The sequence below is a fragment of the Kogia breviceps genome, chromosome 1 (assembly GCF_026419965.1).
Source record: "Kogia breviceps isolate mKogBre1 chromosome 1, mKogBre1 haplotype 1, whole genome shotgun sequence".
Classification (NCBI taxonomy): domain Eukaryota; kingdom Metazoa; phylum Chordata; class Mammalia; order Artiodactyla; family Physeteridae; genus Kogia; species Kogia breviceps.
The window spans coordinates 60,620,493-60,648,271 of NC_081310.1; the positions used below are offsets into that span (position 1 = coordinate 60,620,493).

General features: G+C 40.6%; 1 protein-coding gene across 3 annotated transcripts in view; it reads right to left on the bottom strand.

Moving 5' to 3' along the window:
* The window catches only part of HHAT (hedgehog acyltransferase), a 363,561-nt gene that overhangs the window by 50,454 nt on the left and 285,328 nt on the right, over positions 1 to 27,779 (bottom strand). For all 3 annotated transcript variants that reach the window (XM_067032206.1, XM_067032195.1, XM_067032200.1), the window contains exon 11: positions 2,303 to 2,447. In XM_067032206.1, the coding sequence (XP_066888307.1) occupies positions 2,303 to 2,447 (145 nt within the window). The remainder of the gene's footprint in view (positions 1 to 2,302; positions 2,448 to 27,779) is intronic.

The following is a 27,779-nucleotide window of genomic DNA, read 5'->3' on the forward strand; positions in this document are numbered from 1 at the left end:
TGGGCGCCTCCAGCCGGTTGCCTCATGTGCCCTGTCCTGCCGTGCCACAGCCTACGGTACCTGTGTGCTTCCCCACATCTCCCTGAACTGCATTTAGGGTGGTCACATGACTGGTGCTGGCCAACGGAACGGGGGCAGAAACGCCGAGCCTCACTTCTGGCGGGGGGTGTTTAGTACCTGGTGACACTGTCCCCGTGTTCTCTTCGTCCTCCGTAATGCCGGGACAACAAGGTGAAGAATCAAAACAGAAACAGTCTATGTCCTGGAGTCACTGCTTAGAAAAAAACCACTGGACCTTCACTGAACTGCGAGAGGAATACACTTCTATGGGGAAAAATTGCTGAGAGTTTGGGATGGTCTGACGTAGCCGCTAGTGTTCAATACCCCCATGCCCCTTCCTTCTTCACCTAGCAAGTTCCTCCTTCTTGTTCAAAGCTCCAATTCAGATGTCGCCTCCTCTGTGAAGTTAAACTTCCACAGAAAGGCCAGCCCTCCATGCTGTGACGTCCAGCGATTCCGTATGCCTTTGGCACAGCAATTACCTGACTCTGTTGACACGTCTGCATGTCTGGCTCCCACATTTGTGCTTCTTTCTCCACCCTTGCCTTCTCAGCACCTTACAAGTAGCAAACACCCGCTGTGTTTATTTACTGAAGCAAAGATTAGAGTCTTCTTGCTCATGTGACCAGCAAAGCCCAAGTCAGCATTTTCCAGAGCCATCATGTTCTTTGCACTGTGCTAGGCATGGTGGGAGGAGGCAAGAAAGGTCGACATTGTGTTGCCCACTTCAAGGAGGATTCTTTTATGTTTAGGTCCTCTGAACCCCATTACCTCCCATCTTTTTTTTTTTTTTTTTTTTTTTTTGGCTGTGTTGGGTCTTTGTTGCTGTGCGTGGGCTTTCTCTAGTTGCGTTGAACGGTGGCTAATCTTCACTGCGGTGCGCGGGCTTCTCATTGAGGTGGCTTCTCTTGTTGTGGAGCAGGGGCTCTAGGCACACAGGCTTCAGTAGTTGTGGCACGTGGGCTCAGTGGTTGTGGCTCGTGGGCTGTAGACCACAGGCTCAGTAGTTGTGGCACCAGGGCTTTGCTGCTCCGCGGCATGTGGGATCTTCCCGGACCAGGGCTCGAACCCGTGTCCCCTGCATTGGCAGGCAGATTCTTAACCACTGAGCCACCAGGACAGTCCACCTCCCATGTTTATTAAAGGACAGCTTCCACTTAAAGAAGTACCTGGTCTTTTCAGGAACTATCAGCTAAAACATTTCTCAGAAAGCAAGATCCAAGGGGTATTGTAGTGACAAGATGAAAGCAGAACAGGCTCTCTCATGGTCCCTTTGAGCCTGGCTCACCTAAGCCTGCCACAGTTTAGATTCATGACTTGGCACCCTGGGATCATGCAGCTGTGTTGGGGTTATTTCTGTTGTGAAAAGAGCTGCAGCCAAAGCATCACTGGCTTGTCGGGGACCCAGATGTAGAGGTGACAGCCTAGCCATGACCATTACCACTTGGCAAAATTTCCGAAACCCAAAACCCCAAACCAGTTCACTGGTCAGGGAAACGGAACAGGGGACCTTGGCTCTGAACACACAGTGAACTGGCTGAATAATGTGCTCTGTGAGTAGTTCCTATTCTCCCAATACTCTTAGGATGTGATGTAACTCTCAGTTCTAGCCCAAAGGAAATGATGACCGAAAATAAATGATGACCAATTATTAATGCAATGCAATTACTTATGCAATTTTACCTGCTGCAGGGGTGACTTTGTGTGGACATGGAGACCCACATGACATTAAACACATGTACATTAAACGTGAGGTTGGTTGCTGATGCTGGCAAGTCAGTGTTCAGGAAAAAAAAAAAAAACATCCACAACAAAGAGGTGTGGCAAACCAGGCACCATGCCCATAGCAGCAGCACAATGGGGCTTCTAGGACATTCTCCTGGTAGGACGTTCAGAGTAGTAAGTGGAACAAGGTTAAGACTCTACAGTATAGTGAAGGCTGATCTCAAGATAGCAGGGAAGATTAGGAGAAATCCAAAACTTGGAGAGGTAACTTAGTAGAAGGGAATGAGAGAGTTTGGGATGGTACATTTTGATGATGAGTATCACACACTGCAGATAAAATGTACATCAAAATAGGGAACAGTTAAAACCACAGCTAAACACAGGACTTTGCTCCTGGCTGGTATTTTTACAGGTCACACACCATGCATAGAGCAAGGAATGCCTCCCCGCCGTCACATACGTGATACCAGCTGCACAAATGCGGAAAAGAAGGAATTGTCTGAAAACAGCAACTTACCTTGTATGAAGATCCTATTCCAGTAGATTTTCCCGACTTGATTGCCCCCAAGAAACACCAGGTTGGACAGGATCAGCATGGAGGTGGAACAAGATGCAAGGGCAGCATGGAGTCGACGGCGAGCTTGTGGGGAGAGGAACTGGGCCTGTGGGGAAAAGGTAGAAGGCATCTCGTCACAAGGATGGAAAGAATCGGGCTGAGGCATCACGCAGCCTTTCTCTGTTACCAGCTCAGGATGCCTCCCTGCAGAGCCTGAGGTAGGTTGATATTTAAACAGCTCTCAAAACTTCTATTCCTGCAAGATGCTCATTCTGGTCTAAGGAATGAAGTAACACACTCCCAAGTTGCTATTTCCTACTGCCAAATGGGCTTCCCTCTGACACGTGTAACACAAGCACCGAACCTAGTTAGGATCTCGCTGCAATGTCTCCACATGCATCTACAGGTACAAGAACTGTTTAGACTCCTCTCCATGATAACAAGCACAACTCTATGTAATGAGGTCAAGCTCAGGGCGATCTTCTGGGCCAGTTAACTTGACTCTGGGGAGCACCCCCAAAAATCTGACCCACTGTTAGAAGGAATCCCATTAAAAGGGTTCAGGAGAATCAGTACAAGCCAACCCCCTTCCTGGAATACGAGCTCAGGGTACATGCCCCACCGAGAGTGAACCTGCAGCAGCATCAGAGAATGTCAGCTTATCACAGCGCCTGAAATATGTAGGAACTGGAGAGATGTTTTCCAGTAATGATGATAAGAAATTCTGCTCATCCATCCAAGGTCTTCACTGCACTTTTCCTCCTCTTTTAATATTTTCTCAGGGATTTAATAAATTAAACAAAGTGTTTATTTCTCAGCGTTGATCGTTCTGGTGCCCTACTGAGTGACATCACAATGCTGTGGCTGGAGTGTGTGCGCCCCACCAGTACGTGCACAGGGATCGTCCTTCGGGACTGCAGATTCAGAATGAGAACCAGGTACGGCTCAACCCAGGGTTTCTGACAAATACCTCAGCCTAATCCAAAGACACAGAAAAGAGGGATTTCCCTGGTGGTCCAGTGGTTAAGAATCCACCTTCCAATGCAGAGGACACGGGTTCGATTCTTGGTCGGGGAACTAAGATCTCACATGCTGTGGGGAAACTAAGCCCGTGCGCTGCAACTAGAGAGCCCGCGGGCTGCAACGAAAAGATCCCGCGTGCCGCAAAAAGACCCGATGCAGCCAAATAAATAAATAAATATTTTTAAAGATTTAAACAAAAAAACAAAGACATAGAAAAGAGAGAGAGCAGAGGTTCTAGAGATCATTCCTGAATATCTTCCTAAAGCCTGCACATCTCTGGGGTCACTTGCATCTTGATTTCAGCTGTGCTCCTGTTACAAACAGAATTCTGAACGGACAAGCAAAAAGGACTAAGCTAGAGAGGGTGAGTCTCAAACAGGAGATTTACTTATTCCTGGTGACCCTACTATGGATCATCTGTGGCTACTCTGTAAGCCTTGGTCAGTGTCCTCTGAATGCCTAGAGAAATGAATTCCTGATTCCCTCCCCGTTTCTCCCCTGCCAGTCCCAGGTCTGGTCTGTAGGCTCAGATATACCTGCTACCCTATAGCTTCCCATCCATGGCTCTCTCCTCCAGCATCATTTTGGAGCATGGGTTTTACTGGCCACTGTATGTGAAAGTGTGGCTTTCTCATGGATAAGCTGTGTAGCAGGCAGTGACTAAGTTGTCTGCCTGCACATGGTTGTTCTGGAAATCTCTCAAGTGAGGCTGACATGCCCCTGGTTAGAGGCCACCAGACAAGATGACCTCTAGTCTCTCCCCCTCCTCTGAGAGGCCACAAGCATGCACAGGGGATGCTGCCAAAAACAAGACCAGATAAGAGATAACTACACAGCACAAAAACTGGTAATGAAAGAGAGATAGGGATGAAGCAGGATTGTAATTCAGCACTCTTCACCTCGGAGAATAAGGAGACATTAATCTGCCAGTTTCTGCATTTTCGAGCAGAGGAAGATACTTTCTGAGTGTTACTGACTCAATTAGCAGTGACTCATGAGGTGGCGTGAGAGGAAGCAGGGTGATAGGGGGAAAAATCCACAAAAATAAACCAAGAAAATATGAACTGTTGTAATTGACATAAATGTGCCCAAATAATTCTCTCCAGGTACAGGGGTCACTGATAACACATTTGATTTCTAAGGTACATGAGGAACTTCTGTTCAAACCCTATCAGTCTTCCCTAACCTTATATCCTGTTAGGGGAGTTCAAAGACACCATTGATCTTTCCCTTTTTAATGTCAATTACAGAGAGTGCACATTGCTTGGTTAAAGCTCAAAGTGGTTCTCCTTTTATGGGAAATGATTACAATTATTAAATAATCAACACAGAGATAACGAGAGAGGAAAACACTGCGTTAAGTTGCTAAGCGGGGCTGTGGTGCCGGGTTACCTGGTACAGGGCGAGGGCCGGGCTACAGGGGGAGGCAAAGCTGGGGGGCAAGAGGCAGAGCAAGGGAAGAGATGCAGGGGAGAGCGAGGGCTGGAGGCACGGGAATCCTCTCTCCAGCACCTGAGGCCCTGGTTCCTCCGGCTCTTCCTTAGATTCTCTGATTACCCCAGCATCTCTCTCAGCTACATGATTCAATACATTCCTATTTCTGCTCAGGAAAAACAGAAGTCAGAGTAAGAGCAAATACAAAGGAGCCTCTGATCTCAGAGACAGGAGGGAAGATCTAAAATTTGAAATGATCGACTACAAGTCAATCTTTAGAAATAGTTAATTTATTTTTTAAAAAATTAACAAGAATGTTAAAGGCACAGGCTGTTGGAATCAATAGGCTAGAAAGACTTAAGGAGAAATCAGGATGCTCATAGGCAATTCTTGATTATCTGCCCGCACCCCGGGATGAGTGGAAGACAAAATAGATGATGATAAAGAAAATCCAAAAACCTACTTTTAACTAATAGCCCCATCCTCTGAACTGACAAAATTAGCCTTGCCAACATGCAGCAACCTTGACAGAACACTGTGCCTCTTCATTGTCAATCAGTGGGAAGGCCGAATGATGGGCCAGAAGGAAGGAGAAAGAGGACCTGTCTGCATAATCCACAGGAGGGTAATAATTAATAGCAAAGGGGATGGAAGTCTTGGCTGCAACTCGTCTTTCCTCTTTGGGTTCCCCCGCCTCTTTGTAGAAGGTGACAGATTTGACATCAGGGATTTCTTTCTATCTTGGGAACCATCTGGCCTTACTCATTGGTTTACAGGAACGCTAGAGGTAAGCACCAAATTCAGGGTTCCCAGAAGAAAAAATAATGCCATCTGGGCAAGGCTGGAAGAGTATATTCCCTTGGCCCAGCCAGCTCCGTCAATAAGTATGACTTTCTGAGCCCCTAGGGCCACAGGGTCAAAATTCCCACTTTAAACACTTCGTATCTTTTACACTGTCTCTTCTGAAGTCCTATTGCAATTACTGTCATCACTCCTGTGGTCCTTCACGTCTAGGATGCAGGTTGTTCATGTGCAGGGTCAAGCCTCACATGTTATTCACCCGTCCTCATGGCTCAGGTGCTTCAAAGGCTGAGGAATTGTAAACCAAATAGGGAGGGAAAAAAAATCATTGTGCAATGAAGAGCCATCGGGTATGCAAAGAACTGCCAACTTGATCAGATAAGGCACTGATTAGTAAACAGATTTTCATTTTCATTAACATGACTACATGAGGATAAAAAGAGCCCTGGCCTGGTCATGGTCTCTTCCCAGAGGATAGATGAGTCTGTGGCCATCCAATATTCTGGCAGCAAAAAAAAAAAAAAAAAAAAAAAAACTGAGAGTGGTACTGTAGCCCAGGGGATGTTTGGAAATTTGCTGGACATGTTTGGTTGTCCCAAGGACAACACGATTGCCAGGAGGTAACTGTGGCATTTGATGGGCCAGGGACTATAAACATACTGCAATGTGTGGGATAGAACCGTCCTGCCCAAAACGTCAACAGCGCCCTCTTGAGAAAGGGTCAAAGGTTTTCTTCTACTTTCATTATAGAGCTAACTTCTCTCTTGGCCCATGGGGCACAGAACCTCCCTTCCTCTCTCATTAGGAGCACTGGCAAAAACATGCCCCTTTCCCAGAAAAGTGCACCCCAGGGCAGGGAAAGCTTTCTTTTAGTGTCCCAGGGCTAGGCCCCCTTGCCTCCCCCTCACTACCACCTGGTATCACATTTGAGAGAGGAGGAGCCTCTTGTGTCCCCAGTTATGTTCAGGCAAGATGTAGCAACCTCCTCACCCTCACAGCCCTGAGACCTGGAGGAGAAAGGAAGAATGGGAGGCCGAGCATGTTGGAAAGCACCACTTTGTTCCCCTACAGGGGTGCCCAGTGCTACCACACAGACTCTTAACTCATGCGACAGGCTGGGGCAGTTTCTCTCCATGTTCCTGTCGATATAACCCACTCTTCAGGCCCAAGGGCAGGTACCCTCTAATTCCTCTGGGTGAGCTCGCTGTATCTGAGAGAAGAAACAAGAGCTGGTGTGTGGAAATGCTATAACTAACAGTTTAGCGACGGCTCTAAACTTCCCTCTAAGACACTAACTCCTAAGGTGGGGCACGTAACCCAAACAAAGGAAACCTGGGGCTGAACTAAACGTCTGTCAGAAGAGTTTGCAGTTCCTGCTGCGAGGTGTCTGCAAGTGTGTTTATTCATATCTCCATGGCAACCCCTCTATCTTTTCCAGACAACATCCTGTCCTTGGAAATCACAGGACTGGCCAGGCAAACAAGCCAGGGCCTGAGGGGGTGCGGTCCACGGAATCTGGGTCAGAAGTGATGCTCAGAGTCGCCATGGGGGTGAGAAGCAGATGGTGTGGTGGGGCTGCAGGGGGCTGTGCTCAGGGGGCCCCGCACTTGTCCATGGAGGGCCTGCACGTGGGGCTGAGACAGGAGGAGGGGACGGGCTGAGCATCTGGGGGAGCATATGGGCCGGAGGAACGGCTGCTGGAGACAGTGACAAAGGCTTGGCAAGTGGGACCTGATGCTGTTTATTTTTAAGTGGGGGAGCTAAAAAAGCTAAAAAAAGAAACTGGGTGGGTTTGAGCAGCTGGACACAGTTCTTCCACATAATCTCTGAAGTTTTTCATTTTCTAATAAAAACACTAACCAAAGGGAAAGAGGATAAACAAGGACATGGCAACGGGAGAGACTAGTGCAGACCAGGGAGAGCAAACGAGGGGTGGACACCCCACAGGCCATAAAGATGAGACCAAAGACAACAAAAGAAACAATTATCGCCCTTGTGAAAGAGGAGGGTGGTCAGAGTGAAACTCTCAGGGTCAGGAGGACCCAAAGTCACTCCAGTGTCCCTGTCCCATCTCTGTACCAACCTGCCAGGACACTGCTCCCCTTGCTTCCTTTCTCAAGGCACTTGGGTCGTTTCCACTTAGAAGTCTGTTTTACCAGTTACCCATCTCTCTCATGTTCCCACCAGCATGGTAAGTTCCTGAAGGACAGCGTGGCCTATTCTTCAATCTGTATCACCCAAGGCCCACGCATACACTGTGTGCGCTCAATGATTATCTTACACCTGTTCCTCCCTTTGCCCTACATAAGTTACAGAATCTCCTGACTTCCTTACTATTCCATCCCCATGCTATATCCAAGCCAAATGAATACATGAAGGCACTCAGAAAGCAACACTTCCTTCCCTCTTGTACACGTATGGAGCATCAAAAAAATCTCTGGCCAATGAAGTTAAATTTTTCAATCTCTGTTTGCTACTGAGATCTAAGCAATGCATGCTCCTAAGAGAGAGTCAGATACCTGCAGTGATGAAGGCAAAGCCGGTTTTGCTTAAACATTACCTGCTCCACAGTTTAGAAGTCCAGTTCAGTTAAAAACAGCAGAGGCTATAACTTAGGATCCAAATCCATGCAGCATATGAAAAAATTTCAGAGAACTTTCAAATAACTAAGCAAACAGCTGTCTCCTGTTACATTTAGAAAGCTTAAGCCATATATTAAGTGCCTGGGGTCCTGCTAAAAGTTCTGGAATGGCCGACAGAACCCTGTCACCCTGTGTTTTTACTTTTCCACTACCATGGACCCACCTCCAGTCTGTACGTCTCTGCTGTGGATTTCGCAGAAACCTCTTTCTTAACTGGCATGCTCTACTCTGGCCTTTACCCCTCTAGTTCAAGCACACTGACTATGACTCTCCATTACGCAAAGTATTTTAGTGGTTTTTCGTTGCTTACAGACTAAAATCCAAACTGGGAAGGCACTTTACAATCAGAGCCCATTTTACTTTCCAACCTTAACTCCTACCACTCTTTATCAATGGTATAGCTCTATTCACCACTCTCCAAACATAACATGCACTTTTACATCTCTGTGCCTTTGTACAAGCTGTTTTCTCTACTTAGAATGTGCTCTCCTTATTCCTTCTTCAAGCTCCAGACCAATGTCAGCTCAGGAGAGTAATGGCTTTGGACCAAATTGGGTTCAGGTTCTGGCTTTCCACCTTTTAACTGTGCTGCCCAGAGCAAGCTCAGGCTCCCCATCTACCTAGTTCACAGTTGGTATTTGATAACTGTAGGCCACCCTAAATCTGGGAGTGTTGATCACCTATTTTCTGTTTCTATAAGCTATGGGATAGATAGCATCAATCTATAGGTCTTAGAGAGCTACAATTTTTAATGTAAAAAAATTCACTATGTGAGGAGCTTTACCTATACTGCAAAGTAGGTTAAATTATTCCCATTTTACAAAGGAAGAACTAGAGGAGCAGACATTAAGTAACTGGCCCCAGCTTATATACACTGGTAAGTACAGAGCAGGATTCACACAGGTTTCTCTAACTCAATGTCTTCCTACCCCCCACTACATTATACAACTTCACATCTGTGTAACAGTGGTTATCCACTCCTCTAGACTGGAATCTTCAAGAAGTTTATCTCTTCAGTGCCATATACAAAGTAGATTTTCAAGAAATGTTTGTTCCACAGATACTTCATGCATGTGTTCCTTTAGCAATGCTTGATAGATACCCACCAAGTGTCAATTTCAGGACCTCAATATTTTCAAGAACAATATGGCTTAGAATGACACTGGACTTTTAAAAAGCAATTGGAATTCACAATTACAGAAGGAGGTTTAGTATACCTCCCTAGAAAATGACACCTAACAGAACAAAAGTAAGAAAGAATACAGAGTTGCTGAATAGAAATTAATAGGCCTAGCATCCAAATTGAAAAGGATGAAAAATTACCTCTGTTCACAAATGACATGATCTTATATGTAGAAAGCACTAAAGATTCTATTTAAAAAGTTATAACTAACAAATTCAGCAAAGGTTGCAGTATATGAAATTAACATGCAAAACTCAGTTGCATGTCTATACATTAACAATGAACAACTTGAAAAGGAAATTAATAATTCCATTGATGACAGCATCAAAAAGAATAAAATATTTAGGAATACACTTAACAAAGGAGGCAAAATATTGTACACTGAAAACTACAAAACATTGTAGGTATGACATCCATATTCATGGGCTGGAATACTTAATATTGTTAAGATGACATTACCACCCAAAGCTTTCTCTAGCTTCAGTGAAATCCCTATCAAAATCTCAAAGATTTTTGTTTGCTGAAACAGAAAAATTCATACTAAAGTTAACATGAAATCTCAAGGGACCCCTGAATGGTCAAAACAATCTTGAAAAAGAACAGGAGAGTCAATCAAGATGGTGACATAAGGGGGTCCTGAACTCCACTCCTCCCATGGAGGCACTGAATGGACAGCTATATATGGAGCAATTCCCTGTGAATAAACTGATAAAATATAAGAAAGTATCAAACAGAAATCATAGAGCTGAAGAATATAATAACTGAACTGAAAAATTCAATAGAAGGGTTCAACAGTTCAATAACAAACTAGATCAAGCAGAAGAAGAGATCAGCAAACTCAAAGACAGGGCAGTGGACTTCATCCAATCAGAGGAACCAAAAAAAAAAAAAAAAAAACGAATGAAAATGAGTGAAGATAGCTTAAGGGACTTATAGATGCCATCAAACAGACCGACGTATTATGGGGGTCCCAGAAAGAAAACAGAGAAAGGGGCAGAGCACTTATTCACAGAAATAATGGCTAAAAACTTCCCTAACTGGAGGAAGTAAACAAACATCTACATCTAGGAAGCCCAAACAATACCAAATAAGATAAATCTAAAGAGACCCACACAAAGACACATTAAACTGTGAAAAGTTAAAGACAGAGAGGACCTTAAAAGCAGCAAGAGAAAGCAACTTGTTATATACAAGCGAACTCCCATAAGACTATCAGTATATTTTTCAACAAAAATTTTGTAGGCCAGAAAGAGCAGCATAATATATTCAGATTTCTGAAATAAAAACCCTGCCAACCAAGAATACTATACCTGGGGGCTTCCCTGGTGGCGCAGTGGTTGAGAGTCCGCCTGCCAATGCAGGGGACACGGGTTCGTGCCCCAATCCGGGAAAATCCCACACGCTGCGGAGCGGCTGGGCCCGTGAGCCATGGCCGCTGAGCCTGCACGTCCGGAGCCTGTGCTCCGCAAGGGGAGAGGCCACAACAGTGAGAGGCCCGCGTACTGCAAAAAAAAAAAAAGAATACTATACCTGGCAAAGTTGTCCTTCTGAATTGAAGGAGAGATGAAGAATTTTCCCAAACAAAAACAAAAACAAAAACAAGCTGAAGGAATTCATCACCACTAGACCAGCCTTACAAGAAATGTTAAAGGGACTTTTTTCAAGTTGAAACAAAAGGATGCTAATTAGTAACAGGAAAACATGTGAAAGTATAAAGCCTAATGATAACAGTGAACATATAGTTAAATTCAGAGTACTCTAATGTTGTAATTGTGGTGGGTAGATCAGTTATAACTCTAGTATAAAGGTTAAAAGCAAAAAGTTTTAAAGATAACTACAAGTACAATAATTTGTTAATGAATACACAATGTAAAAAATGTAAATTGTGACATCAAAAACATAAAATGTGTGGGGTGGAGGTGTAAAAACCTAGAGCTTTTGTATGCATTTGAAGTTAACTTGTTATCAGCATAAAACAGACTGTTATAAGTATAAGATGTTTTATGAAAGCATAATGGCAACCACAAAGCAAAAACCTACAGTAGATATACAAATAAGGGAATCAAAGCATACCACTACAGAAAATCATCATATCACAAAGGAACAGAGCAAAAGAGGAACCAAAACACAAAGGAATTACAAAACAAACAGAAAACAATGAACAAAATAGCACTAGTAAGTTCATCTCTACCAATAATTACTTTAAATGTAAATGAACTAAATTATCCAATCAAAAGGCACAGAGTGACTAAATGGATTAAAAAACAAAATCCAACTATACTATGCCTACAAGAAACTCACTTTAGCTTTGAGGACACACATAGTGAAGGGATAGAAAAAAATATTTCATGAAAATGTAAACCAAAAAAGGCTCGGGTAGTTAAACTCTTCAACAAATGGTGCTAAGAAAACAGGATAACCACATGCAAAGCAGTGCATTTGAACCCTCACTTTATACCAGATACAAAAATTAAGTTGATGAATCAGAAATCTAAACATCAGGGACTTCCCTGGCAGTCCAGTGGTTAAGACTCCACGCTTCCATTGCAGGGGCCACAGGTTCGATCGCTGGTCTGGAAACTAAGTTCCCACATGCTGCATGGTGTGGCCAAAAAAAGTTAAAAATCTAAGCATCAGAATTGAAACTGTAAAATTCTTAGAAGAAAACATAGGAAAAAAATTTCATGATACTGGATTTATTAATGATTTCCTGGATAAGACACCAAAAGCACAGGTGACAAAAGTAAAAATAGATAAACTGCACTTCACCAAAATTAAAAACTTTCGTGCATCAAAAGACACTATCAACAGAGTGAAAAGGCAACCCAAAGAATGAGAGAAAATATTTAGAATCACATATCAATAAGGGATTAATATCCAGAATATATAAAGAATTCTGACAACAGAAAAACAACCCAATTCAAAAATGGGCAAAGGACTTGAATAGATATTTATCCAGAGAAGATATACAAATGGTCAATAAGCACATGAAAAGATGCTCAATATCACTGTTCATTATGGAAATGCAAATCAAAACCATAATGAGCCACATGAACCACACCTTTACACCTACTAAAATGGCTATAATCAAAAACAGAAAATAAGTGTTGATGAAGATGTGGAAAAATTGAATCCTTGTGCATTGCTACTGAGAATGCAAAATGGTGTAGCCATTGTGGAAAACAGTATGGCAGTTCCTCAAAAATTAAAAATAGAATTATCATATAATGCAGCAACCCACTTCTAGGTATATATTCAAAAGAAATGAAAGCAGGGACAGAAAAGATATTTGTATACTAATGTTCATAGCAGTATTATTCACAATAGACAAGAGATAGAAAACAACCCTAATGTCCATTGATGGATAAATGTGTAAGCAAACTATGGTATATATGTAGAATGGAAATACTGCTCAGCCTTAGAAAGAAAGGAAATTCTGACAGACACTGCGACATGGATGAATCATGAAGACGCTAGGCTCAGTTATAATCATGACACAGAAGGTCAAATATTGCACAATTCCACTTATATACAGTATCCAGAAGAGTCAAACTCATAGAAAAAGAAAGTAAAATAGTGGTTTCCAGGGATTAGGGGGAAGAGGTAACAGGAGTTATTGTTTAGTAGGCACAGAGTTTCAATCTGGGATGATAAAAACATGCTGGAGACTGATGGTAGTGACAGTTGCACAACAATGTGAATGTATTTAATGACTGAATTTTACACGTAAAAGTGGTTAAACTGGTAAATTTTCTGTTATGTATGTTTTATCACAAGAATTATTAGGCCTTGTCTAATAGACAGATCTGACAAATAGTGAATACCTGCAATTTTCATACATATGTGGGTCATAATCAAACTGAATGTATACTAAGCCAGGAAAGGAATATAAGTACATTCAAAAAATCTATCATGAAGTCTATGCTCACCAACAACAAATATTAGCAAAAATTAACACACCAGTAAATTACTTTAAATTTCATTCATTTTAGCTAAAAGTTTTTATTGTAGGAATAATAAAATGGATAAACTTTGGCAAGTGTGATCAATTAAGAAAATAAGGTGAAATAAACAGCAAGAGGAAATTATAATAGGACATTTAAAAATCTTTGGAGAGTATATCGCAATATATTTCGAAACCTAGATAAAAGATAATTTATCTAGAAAATTTAAACTACCTAAAACTCTCATAGAAAAAGTAGGAAGACTAAAAAAAAAAAAAAAGCATAAACATAGAAAAATTGAAACAGTGGTCAAAGTTCTATGCTCAAAGAAAAACTGCCCAGATATTCTTTTTTTTTTTTTTTTCGGTATGTGGGCCTCTCACTGCTGTGGCCTCCCCCGTTGCGGAGCACAGGCTCCGGACGCGCAGGCTCAGCAGCCATGGCTCACGGGCCCAGCCGCTCCGCAGCATGTGGGATCTTCCCGGACCAGGGCATGAACCCATGTCCCCTGCAACGGCAGGCGGACTCTCAACCACTGTGCCACCAGGGAAGCCCTGCCCAGATATTCTTAATGAGCAACTTCTACCAGATAGTCAAGAAACAGATAATTTCCATCTCATAGGAACTTTTTCAGAGGGGAGAAAACCATGGGAAGCTTCCACTCATTTGATGATGCCAGCATAACTGATACCAAAGTCATAAAAAGCCAAAACAAGAAAAGAAAACCAGAAGTCAATCTTTGTTCCAGAAATTACCTTAAAAATTCTAAATTAAATAGCTGCAAATCAAATACAGGAATGGTTCAAAGAATACTCTCGATCAAGTAAGATTTATCCCAGGAATGGAAGGATGATTCAACATTAGAAACATTAGAAATCCATGTAACTCATGGGATTAAATAATTAAAGCAGAATAATCATATGGTCACTCAATAGATGACAATAAAGTAAGCTGTTTTAAGTTGATAAAGAGGGTATGTCAAAAACCCAGAGAAAATATTCCCACTAGCTTCAAGAAAAAGACATTTTTTTCCTCTATCACTCAAAACTGTACCAAAGGACCAAGTATAGTGAAACAATTAAATGCAGCAAGAGTTAAAATTGTTGGCAAAAACAAAACTGTCATTATTTGTAGATGATATGACCATCAATCTAGAAAATTCAAAAGAAACAACCGACAAATCACTAGAGTTAAAAAAAGATTTAAAGTAGATGCAAAATGATCAACTCAAAACAAATCAATACCTTTCCTACACAATAGCAATAATTCAAAAAGAAATGCACAAGACTTCTAAGAAATGATAAAACTTTATGTAAGAACATAAAGGAAGACTTGAATAAACAACTATTCAAGGCTAGGAAGACTCAGCAATATAGACATGTCAACTCTACTCAAAGATATAATTCAAAGCAAATCTAATAAATTCCAATATAAATACCAAAGGGAGTTTTGAGAAACTTCACTTTTGAGGAATTCTAAGATTCATATAGAAGAAGCAATGTGCAAAAACAGCCAATGTAACTCCGAAAAAGAACAAAAAGGAGCACAGGACTTTCCTTACTGGGAATCAAGATATTCAAAACTCTAATATTTTAAACAGGACTAATTAAATAGATCAATGCAACAGAAAAGAGAGCTCCAAAATGAACCCGTATGTATTTGGATATTTACAATATATTAAATGTGATCTTTCAAATCAGTGAGGGAAAGATCACTGAATAAAACAATTTTAAAATGTAGAAAGCATTTTTGTTGCAGGCCATACAAAAACAGGCAGCAGACCAGATTTGGTCCCTGGGCCATCCTTTGCCAACTCCTGCTCTATTCTATTCTTAGTATTGCCCTAAAGAAACACTTTATGAACAAGGAGGCATGAACAGGCAATGTACTACAGCTGCATTTGCAAAAGAAAAAAAAAAAAAAAAAAAAAAGAGAGGCAACCTAGATTTTCAATAGAATAATTTTCAACAATAGAATAAATCAATTATCACATATCCATATTATGTCCAGTTATGCAGATCTACATACTCTAATATAGAAACATCTTCAAAACATAATATGAGGGAAAAAAGTGAAAACTTAAAAATATTTATACATTTCTAAACCACAAACACACATATATGTACATACAAAGTATGAAAGGTATGCAAGGCTACACTACAATCTGATAACAATGGCTACCTTTCATGGGAGGAAAGTGAACAAGGTGTGTCTGTTTGGGTGATGAGTGCCTTAGAGGAATTTCAGCCTTATCTGTATTTTTTTCAAGATCATATGGTCATAAATGACTTCATAAATTATAAAGAATAAAAGAATAAAAAAGGAAATCTAGGAATCTTTCCACTAAATGACCCTAGAGCCTGGCCACCTCCCATGAGTATAGAGAGTCAAGGCACATGGGTGGAAAGATAGAATCCAGATGACCATCACACCCAAGTCGTGGCTGCTCATGGCACTGGAGTCCTCCCTCTCTAAGCAGCACTGAGGTCCACTGGGACTATTAAATAAGCCTAGGATGTCACAGCTATGGCCTCAGCTATATCCTGTTCAAACACAGAAACAACAGCTTAGGGCAAGGCCTGCTTTTAAAGCACACTTGACATTTAAAAATCTAAAACTGACAAACAGGTAAAGCATTCCAAAATAATTCACCAAATGATGGCACAGAAAACTCTTCTAGTGACATTCAGATAAACATAGTAGATGAGACATCTCTGCTCCCTTCACAAACCCCATTAAAATGAAAAGTAAGCAGACAAGGAATGGAAGAGAAGTGAACAGCAAGTGAGCAAAGTCAAACCATCTTTATAAGATAGAAAGCAGATGAATGAATTAGCAGAGCTGAGATATCTGAATACTACTAGATGCCAAAGAGAAGAAAAGTCACTCATATACCAGGTCCCCAGAAGTCCCAGGCATTAGAGATACCATATACCACAGATGACAACAGTAAACCACGGAGGAAAAAAACAGAGATTGGTTAAAAACCTGGGTAATGAGCATATGGACCACAGGATAAAGATCCTTCTTTCACCCCGTCCCCACCCCCGCCCATGATGAAGTGTTTTTTTTTTCCATAAATAAACTGCATCAAAGAGATTCTAAAGTCAGCAACAATAAGCACAATGACATTTCAGAATTACCAAAGGTATCTGCATTAAGCTTCTAGAGAGAAGAACAGATTACATACAAGGAAACAAGAATTAAATGGCATGTCTCAACAGTAAAGCTAAAAACTAGAAGACAAATAATATCTTAAAATTTTTCAGGAGAAATTACTTTTCAACCTAAAATTCAGTGCTCATATAATCAATTAAACGTGAGGGTAGAATAAAGAGAGTCCTAGAAATACTGGGTCTCAAAAAAAAAAAAAGTATCACCCATGATCCCTTTCTAAGGAAGCTACTAAAGGATGTGCTCCAGCAAATCAAAGGGAGGGGGGCAAACAAGGAGATCTGGGGCCCAAGACACAGAGATTCAGCCTAGGAGAGAGGAAAGGGGACATGTCAGGACAACAGCCACAGAGCAGATCTGAAGAGAAATAATCCAGATGGGAAGGGAGGATGGAAGGTCTTCAAGAAATATTCTCCAGGTAAAGAGAACTGACAGATTACCAGAGACACTTGATCGCATGGAAAATCAAACACTATTCTGAGGGATTTTTCCAATTTTATTAGGGAGTTTGGAAAGAAGTGATGACAGAAAACCAATTAATCAAACAAAATAGGCAAGGCAATTCTTAATCTGAGTTGGGGAAATGGTTGACTAAGAAAGAAAATGCAATTATAGTACATTAACTGGTCTGGCAGGGAGCCACACTTAACATAGTGATGATAATGTAAACATTGAGTTCTGATTAAACAAAAGGGAGAGATATTATTACATTAGGAGGAGAAGTGGGGAGTACGTCTAAGAGGATAAAACCTCATGTAGAAATCACTTAATATTTATAATCTATAAGTGAAGAATAATAAAATACACTTTAGAAAGACAGAGGTAAATATCAGAAACAGCTAAGAGAATTGAAAGTTGTGGTGGGATGAATTGGGAGATTTTGATTGACATATATACACTAATATGTATAAAATAGATAACTAATAACCTGCTGTATAAAAAATAAATTAAATAAAGTTCAAAAAAAATTGTTGCTAATGGAGATAAGAACATAAGAGCGGGAGGAATGGAGACAGCTCTTCTATTTATTTATCTAAATGAAGCCTTGTGTAATATTTGACTTTTGAACCATGAACCTATTTTGTTTAAACTTCCTGGGTTTCAGTTTTTTGCACTGTAAAATAGGGATAATGATGATACTTACCTACCAAGCTACTATTAAAATCACATGAGATAATGCAGTAAAAGTGCATTGAGGAACATTCTCACTTCTCTTGGACCAACTTTTCAGAAGAGTTATTCCACAGACAAGTTGTGTGGAGCCACACTTAAAACACAAGTTGTCTAAGAACTGAGGGCTGTTTTGTCGACTCATCGAATGCCAATGTGCACAAGCAGCAAGGAGATGGGACGTGGATGAGTAATCTAAGTGGCTTGGGTTTATCATGGAAGACTCCTAGTCTGAAATCAAGGAGGCTTGAATAGATCATGAGTAACTGGATTTGACTTCTTTCTATCAAACTAACCATCTGTTCTTAGAAAGATTACTTACACATTCCTCATCTCTAGCTTCCTCATCTGTAAAACTGGAGGCAGTAACACTTGCCCTGAAGGGTTGTTGTGATGGGTAAATAATATAACGAACATAAAAGACCTTTGCGCAGTGTCTGGCGCAGTTCCTTCTACAGCACAGAATGACAGTTACAATAGTCTCACATCCGTCTGCTCCTGAGCATGACAACTTTAACCTTCAATTTCTAACATAAACTAAGCATCCAGGGTCAGCTAAGCAAAACCAGAGGGTAAGTCCACCCTGCTCCCTTTTCTCTCAATAACCTTTGATTAGACAACAATACTTATTCACTGTAGAAAAGGTTGAAAATATAAATGAGCCAAAACAACAAAACATGCATCATAAATAATCCATTGACGTTTTAGTGTATAACCTTCCATAGGCTTTTCTATGTTTCAATTTCTAAACAAAAATGAATTTTGATTATACCTGTTATTTCACATTCTTCATTTTCATCTTCTCACAGTGAAATTATTTCAACATCACCACTTTCAATAGCTGCAGAGTTGGCTTGCCAAATGTCCTGCACCATTTATATTATACTCTTTCTTGTCACCCTTCAGGGGCTACACAGTGGCCATTCCAACACTCATTCTGGCCTATTGAGTGGATTACAGGGTTGACACCAGAGGAGAAGCAAGAGCCACGTTAAATTGTGTGTTTCAATACATGTTGGTGATCGACAGTACATTGATTCCAACCCAGCTCATCTCAAAAAAGGCCAGCAGCTGTTTGATATGCTTTTTTTTTTTTTTTTTTTTTTTTTTTTTTTTTTTTTTTTTTTATAAATTATTTTATTTATTTTTGGTTGTGTTGGATTGCCGCGCGAGGGTTTTATCCAGTTGCGGCGAGTGGGGGCCACTCCTCATTGCAGTGTGTGTGCCTCTCGTTGTGGTGGCTTCTGTTGTTGTGGAGCACAGGCTCTAGGCGTGCAGGCTTCAGTAGTTGTGGCGTGCAGGCTCAGTAGTTGTGGCTCGTGGGCTGTAGAGTGCAGGCTCAGTAGTTGTGGCACACAGACCCAGTTGCTCTGTGGCATGTGGGGCATGTGGGATCTTCCCGGACCAGGGGTTGAACCCGTGGTCCCTGCACTGGCAGGCGGATTCTTTTTTTTTTTTTTTTTTTTTTTTTTTTTTTTTCTTTGCGGTACGCGGGACTCTCACTGTTGTGGTCTCTCCCGTTGCGGAGCACAGGCTCCGGATGCGCAGGCTCAGCGGCCATGGCTCACGGGCCCAGCCGCTATGCGGCACATGGGATCTTCCCGGACCGGGGCACGAACCCATGCCCCTGCATCGGCAGGCGGACTCTCAACCACTGTGCCACCAGGGAAGCCCTGATATGCTTTTTAAAGCAACATTTATTTCTAGGCATTGAAAGGAATGTGAGATATTTTGGAAGTTCTGCGCATTTCTGACATCTCAGAGATTTAAAAATGAATAGATAGACAAAGTTTCACTGAGTTCTGCCCACCAGAGCAACAGCCAGCTCTACCCAACACCAGTCCCTCCCATCAGGAAACTTGCGCAAGGCTCTTAGATGGCCTCATCCACCAGAGGGCAGACAGTAGAAGCAAGAAGAACTACAATCCTGCAGCCTGTGGAACAAAAAACACATTCACAGAAAGATAGACAAGATGAAAAGGCAGAGGGCTATGTACCAGATGAAGGAAAAAGATAAAATGCCAGAAAAACAACTAAATGAAGTAGAGATAGGAAGTGTTCCAGAAAAAGAATTCCAAATAATGATAGTGAAGATGATCCAGGACCTCAGAAAAAGAATGAAGGCAAAGATCGAGAAGATGCAAGAAATGTTTAACAAAGACCTAGAAAAAAAAAAAAAAAAAGAACAAACACCTAAAAGAATTAAAGAACAAACAAACGGAGATGAACATTACAATAACTGAAATGAAAAATACACTAGAAGGAATCAACAGCAGAATAACTGAGACAGAAAAACGGATACATGACCTGCAAGACAGAATGGTGGAATTCACTGCTGTGGAACAGAATAAAGAAAAAAGAATGGAACGAAATGAAGACAGCCTAAGAGACCTCTGGGACAACATTAAACACAAAAACATGCACATTACAGGGGTCCCAGAAGGAGAAGAGAGCAAGAAAGGACCAGAGAAAATATTTAAAGAGATTATAGTTGAAAACTTCCCTAACATGGAAAAGGAAATAGCCACCCAAGTCCAGGAAGCGCAGAAAGTCCCAGGCAGGATACACCCAAGGAGAAACATGCCGAGACACATAGTAATCAAATTGACAAAAATTAAAGACAAAGAAAAATGACTGAAAGCAACAAGGGAAAATGACAAATAGAAAACAAGGGAACTCCAATAAGGTTAACAGCTGATTTCTCAGCAGAAACTCTAATATATTTAAAGTGATGAAAAGGGAAGAATCTACAACCAAGATTACTCTACCCCAGAAGGATCTCATTCAGATTCAATGGAGAAATCAAAAGCTTTACAGGCAAGCAAAAGCTAAGAGAATTCAGCACCACCAAACCAGCTTTACAACAAATGCTAAAGGAACTTCTCTAAGTGGGAAACACAAGAGAAGAAAAGGATCTACAAAAACAATCCCATAACAATTAAGAAAATGGTAATAGGAACATACATATTGATAATTACCTTAAATATGAATGGATTAAATGCTCCAACCAAAAGACACAGGCTTGCTGAATGGCTACAAAACCAAGACCCATATATATGCTATCTACAAGAGACCGACTTCTGACCTAGGGACACATACAGACTGAAAGTGAGGGGATGGAAAAGGTATTCCATGCAAATGGAAATCAAAAGAAAGCTGGAGTAGCAATACTCATATCAGATAAAATAGACTTTAAAATACAGAATGTTACAAAAGACAAGGAAGGACACTACATAATGATCAAGGGATCAAGCCAAGAAGAAGATATAACAATTATAAATATATATGCACCCAACATAGGAGCACCTCAATACATAAGGCAACTGCTAACAGCTCTAAAAGAGGAAATCGACAGGAACACAATAATAGTGGGGAACTTTAACACCTCACTTACACCAATGGACAGATTATCCAAACAGAAATTTAATAAGGAAGCACAAGCTTTAAAGGACACAATAGACCAGATAGATTTCATTGATATTTATCGGACATTCCATCCAAAAACACCAGATTACACTTTCTTCTCAAGTGTGCATGGAACATTCTCCAGGATAGATCACATCTTGGGTCACAAATCAAGCCTCAGTAAATTTAAGAAAATTGAAATCATAACAAGCATCTTTTCTGACCACAACGATATGAGATTAGAAATCAATTACAGGGAAATAAATGTAAAAACCACAAACACATGGAGGCTAAACAACACACTACTTAATAACCAAGAGATCACTGAAGAAATAGAAGAGGAAATCAAAAAATACCTAGATACAGATGACAATGAATACACGACAATCCAAAACCTATGGAGTGCAGCAAAAGCAGTTCTAAGAGGGAAGTTTATAGCAATACAAGCCTACCTCAAAAAACAAGAAAAGTCTCAAATAAACATTCTAACCTTACAACTAAAGGAACTAGAGAAAGAAGAACAAACAAAACCCAATGTTAGTAGAAGAAAAGAAAGCATAAAGACTGAGCAGATATAAATGAAATAGAAAAAAAGAAAACAATAGCAAAGAACAATAAAACTAAAAGCTGGTTCTTTGAGAAGATAAATAAAGTTGATAAACCATTAGCCAGACTCATCAAGAGGGAGAGGACTCACATCAATTAAATTAGAAATGAAAACGGAGAAGTTACAACAAACACCACAGAAATAGAAAGCATCCTAAGAGACTACCACAAGAAACTCTATGCCAATAAAATGGACAACATGGAAGAAATGGACAAATTCTTAGAAAGGTATAACCTTCCAAGACTGAACCAGGAAGAAATAGAAAATATGAACAGACCAATCATGAGTAATGAAATTGAAACTCTGATTAAAAATCTTCCAACAAACAAAAGCCCAGGACCAGATGCCTTCACGGGTGAATTCTACCAAACATTTAGAGAAGAGCTAACACACACCCTTCTCAAACTCTTCCAAAGTGTAGCAGAGGGAGGAACACTTCCAAACTCATTCTATGAGGCCACCATCACCCGGATACCAAAACCAGACAAAGATACTACAAAAAAGAAAATTACAGACCAATATCACTGATGAATATAGATGCAAAAATCCTCAACAAAATACTAGCAAACAGAATCCAACAACACATTAAAAGGATCATGCACGATGAGCAAGTGGGATTTATCCCAGGATTCAAGGATTCTTCAACATATGCAAATCAATCAATGTGATGCACCATATTAACAAATTGAAGAATAGAAACCATATGATCATCTCAATAGATGCAGAAAAAGCTTCTGACAAAATTCAACACCCATTTATGATAAAAAAACTCTCCCAGAAAGTGGGCATAGAGGTAACCTACCTCAACATAATTAAGGCCATATACGACAAACCCACAGCAAACATCATTCTCAGTGGTGAAAAACTTAAAGCATTTCCTCTAAGATCAGGAACAAGACAAGGATGTCCACTCTGGTCACTAAGATTCAACATAGCTTTGGAAGTCCCAGACACAGCAATCAGAGAAAAAAAGAAATAAAAGGAATACAAATTGGAAAAGAGGAAGTAAAACTGTCACTGTTCACAGACGACATACTATACATAGAGAATCCTAAAGATTCCACCAGAAAACTACTAGAGCTAATCAGTGAATCTGGTAAAGCTGCAGGATACAAAATTAATGCATGGAAATCTCTTGCATTCCTATACAGTAATGATGAAAAATCTGAAAGAGAAATTAAGGAAACACTATCCCATTTATCACTGCAACAAAAAGAATAAAATACCTAGGAATAAACCTACCTAGGGAGACAAAAGACCTGTATGCAGAAAACTCTAAAACACTGATGAAAGAAATTAAAGATGGTACCAACAGATGGAGAGATACACCATGTTCTCTTATTTTATTTTTTTTTCTTTTTTCTTTTACTTTATTTTATTTTTTTACCATGTTCATGGATTGGAAGGATCAACATTGTGAAAATGACTATACTACCCAAAGCTATCTAAAGATTCAATGCAATCCCTATCAAATTACCAATGGCATTTTTTATAGAACTAGAACAAAAAATCTTAAAATCTGTATGGAGACACAAAAGACCCCAAATAGCCAAGGCAGTCTTGAGGGGAAAAAACAGAGCTGGAGGAATCAGACTCCCTGACTTCAGACTATACTACAAAGCTACAGTAATCAAGACAAAATGGTACTGGCACAAAAACAGAAATACAGATAAACGGAACAGGATAGAAAGCCCAAAGATAAACCCATACACCTATGGTCCACTAATCTATGACAAAGGAGGCAAGGATATACAATGGAGAAAAGACAGTCTCTTCAATAAGTGATGCTGAGAAAACTGGACAGCTACATGTAAAAGAAAGAAATTAGAACACTCCCTAACACCATACACAAAAATAAACTCAAAATGGATTAAAGACCTAAGTGTAAGACCAGACACTATAAAACTCTTAGAGGAAAACATAGGAAGAACACTCTTTGACATAAATCACAGCAAGATCTTTTTTTATCTACCTCCCTAGAGTAATGGAAATAAAAACAAAAATAAACAAATGGGACCTAATGAAACTTCAAAGCTTTTGCACAGCAAAGGAAACTATAAACAGTATGAAAAGACCACCCTCAGAATAGGAGAAAATATTTGCAAACGAATCAACAGACAAAGGATTAATCTCCAAAATATATAAACACCTCATGTAGCTCAATATTAAAAAAACAACCCAATGCAAAAATGGATGGAAGACCTAAATAGACATTTCTCCAAAGAAGACATACAGATGGCCAAGAAGTACATGAAAAGCTGCTCAACGTCACTAATTATTAGAGAAATGCAAATCAAAACTACAATGAGGTATCACCTCACACCGGTTAGAATGGGCATCATCAGAAAATCTGCAAACAACAAATGCTGGAGAGGGTGTGGAGAAAAGAGAACCCTCTTGCACTGTTGGTGGGAATGTAAATTGATACAGCCACTACGGAGAACAGTATGGAGGTTCCTTAAAAAACTAAAAATAGAATTACCTACGACCCAGCAATACCATTACTGGGCATATACCCAGAGAAAACCATAATTTGAAAAGACATATGCACCCCAACGTTCACTGCAGCACTATTTACAATAGCCAGGTCATGGAAGCAACCTAAATGTCCATCGACAGACAAATGGATAAAGAAGATGTGGTACATATATACAATGGAATATTACTCAGCCATAAAAAGTAATGAAATTGGGTCATTTGTAGAGATGTGGATGGATCTAGAGACTGTCATATAGAGTGAAGTCAGAAAGAGAAAAACAAACAGTGTATATTAACGTATATATGTGGAACCTAGAAAAATGGTACAGACAAACCTGTTTGTAGGGCAGAAATAAAGACACAGATGTAGAGAATAAACGTATGGACACCAAGAGGGGAACGTGGCGGGGCGGGGTGGAGGTGTGATGAATTGGGAGATTGGGATTGACATATGTACACTAATACGTATAAAATGGATAACTAATAAGAACCTGCTATATTAAAAAAATAATAAAATATAATTCCAAATAAAATGAATAGATATATATACATATACATCCATATACACATATATAAATGCACTATATATATGCTACACAGAGTCACAGCATATATACACAATACACATCATACATAATACATAAATATACACTGTAAATAGATACATACTGTAAAAATATATTGCACTAAGTATGTGCATATTATTTTGGAATGAAGGGACTATTTTACCCTTCCACTGATAATAGGAACACTGGAAACTCAAGGTCTGCTACCTCCAGTGGGTAATTTGGATTTTCTGGGAGGAAAAAGAGACCCAGATTTGGAAACACACATCCAAAGCTTCAGCATGTACATAATAAGATTGTGCTTCTTCCTAAGCTCATCTATAGAAAACTGCTAGGCACTAGACTAATTAGAGTAACCACCACTTATCTGTGCTGTAGAAGCAGAAATCAGGGTCTCTCACGTAAAGAATCTCATACCACAAGCCACCTAGAAAAGCCCGTTTCAACCATTTACATTCAAGCCGTGGAATCTCATCTTTGGCTCAGTATTCTTTCCCGAGGCTACAGTTCCCCAGGGTGAGGGTTTGTGCTGCGCACTTGGAGGGGAGAATGGACAAGAGTGCCCTGGCAGTAGCAATGGTGAGAGAGCAGCCCCTGCCTTGCTCAAGCCTAAACTGAGAGGGACGGGAAAGGCAGCAGAAGCCCCAGAGCTGACCAGACCAGGGGGGCTGAATATCTGAAAATTGCCTCCATTTCAAGCCTTCTCTCTGTCAGATAGCAGACTCAGTAATGGAAAGTTTAAAAAGAACCTTTGAAAATGCTTTTGCCTTTCTAAACATATTTGAACTAAAAGGTGGAATTATTTGTAGCATTCTACCACTCAGACTAAGAGGGGTTAAGGCACAGGTTCAGATTCCCACAGAGAAGAAATTGTATAACCAGTGAATTGCACCATGTTTCCTGCATTGTTAATGATCCTTTGGAGTGGGAGACAATGAGCGGGGCGCCAAGAGGTCCTCATCCACCAAGAAACACATTGTTCATAACAATGGGCGTTGCTTTTTTGAGACCGAGGGGCCCAGGTGAGGGCTAGCAAGCTACTACAAAGGCTAATTTAACCTGTGGGATTAATATGTTAATTTGATGCTCTCCTGCTCTAAGTGTTGCATTTCTATACTTCTAAGTCTGGCATTCAAATCTCTTTATAGGGGGAACATTTGGACTCTCTAACCTCTTTTCCTCCATTCTCCCCAGTGACAGCCCATTGACTGTCAAAGCAGCCTCCTCACCTGAACATGGCATGCCCACTCCTGACTTCAGGCTGTGTGTGCTATTCCCCTGGCTTTGAGCCTGTCTTCTCTCTACTTACCTATCCAAATCCAAGATCTTAATTCTCAGAATCCTACTCAAGCCCCAGATCTTTAAATATACCATTCCTAAAAGTTTAGCTCACTCTGACCACCACCCCTTATGAACATCAGCTGCCTCTATGACTCAATCTGGTCTCTCTGCACATAAAGCCTTATACTGGTCCTCAACTGGTTTGCACACATCTTGACTCTCCAACAAAATCATAAACTGTGGGGATGGGGATGATGACTCACCGCTCTTCTCTTCCACTGTTAGCATTCTGACATGGAGCCATAACCTTACCTTACTTGACTCCCCAACAGCATCAACACCATTGACCACTCCCTCCATGAAGTACCTTCTTTTTCTTGGTCTCTGTGAAATTATCCTCTAGATTTCCCTCCCACCTCTTGGCCCCTCCTTCTCTATCTAACTTCTAAATGTTGGTGTCCTCAGGTTCATTCCTGGGCAGTCTCCTTTTCCTCTCTTTCTGTACTCCCTCTCTTTAGAAAGTCTCAGACAATTCCACAGCTCCAAAATATCATTTACATGCTCCCAAACATCTGTCTCCAGCCCAGACCTTTATTCTGAGCAATGCCTGAGAAGAATAGGCCAATTAGTATTTTATGATATTTATGAAGACAAGTCCATTTTTAAAATATAAATCACTTAGGTCCTCATAGAGAAAAGCTCTCATTCTGTGGTTTTATTGCCTCTCTAATCCAAAGGAGCCACTGCAAAGATGATTATCCTGATAGGAGGCCAGGTGAGATACCTTATTCATAGAGAAAATTGACTAATAATAGGCTGTACCATTATACACTGATAGACTAGTACACTGTATTCACTGAAGCACCAAAAGAATATGCAAAAAAAAAAAGGAATGAGGATGGAGGGATCAAGTCTTTCACTCAGAGTTCCCCAACTGCAATGTGTCTCCCACATAGGGCGCTGGAATTGTTTTTTCCTAGATGAGCAAACTCAGAAACAAAGGACCAGGTTGACTCTGCCTAAATGGGCTCAGTCTAAGAAGGGTTCTGGTCTGAAGAAAAGGGCCATTGACAGGAAGCACTTGATCTCTGTTTGTCAAAATGAATGCAAGTGGTGGAGAAACAGAAGATCATGAGCCACTGTCCAACAGAATAACTCTTCTCAGACCAGTTTGCTTTGTATTCCTTCAGTGAGTTAGCTGGGCTATGATCACTGACCTCCAGGGAAAAGGTTTTCTGATCAGGCCAACTGCCAAGTACATCTTGCCAATTGGTGAGTTAGGGTTCCACAGAACTAGGAAACCATTGGGTGGATCATGCCAATAGTTTTACAATCAATTATCCTTTCAAGTTGACTGATCCCTCAAACTCCTCTTCAAAATCAAACTGATCAATATAACTGATAAACTGAATGGACATCACCACAGAGCTATGGGTTCTTTCTGACACAGCAGAGCATCAGGTCCATCCAAGAACCATTAGACTGGCCATCCATGATTTTCACTGGAGGCATGTTTTCTCAATAAAGTCTATACATAGAAATTTTACTGCTTTAGAAAGGACATAAATCAGCTCAGCAGGACACTCTTGGGGCAAAGAAGAAGGGACAAGGGCTGGGGGAGGAGGATGTGTTTAAATTATTCAATGAAATGGAAATCAGGGGTGGGGTGGGTGAGCAGCTTGAGATGTAGATTCTCCTTTGGGTAGGAATAACTAACAAGCACCCTGAAG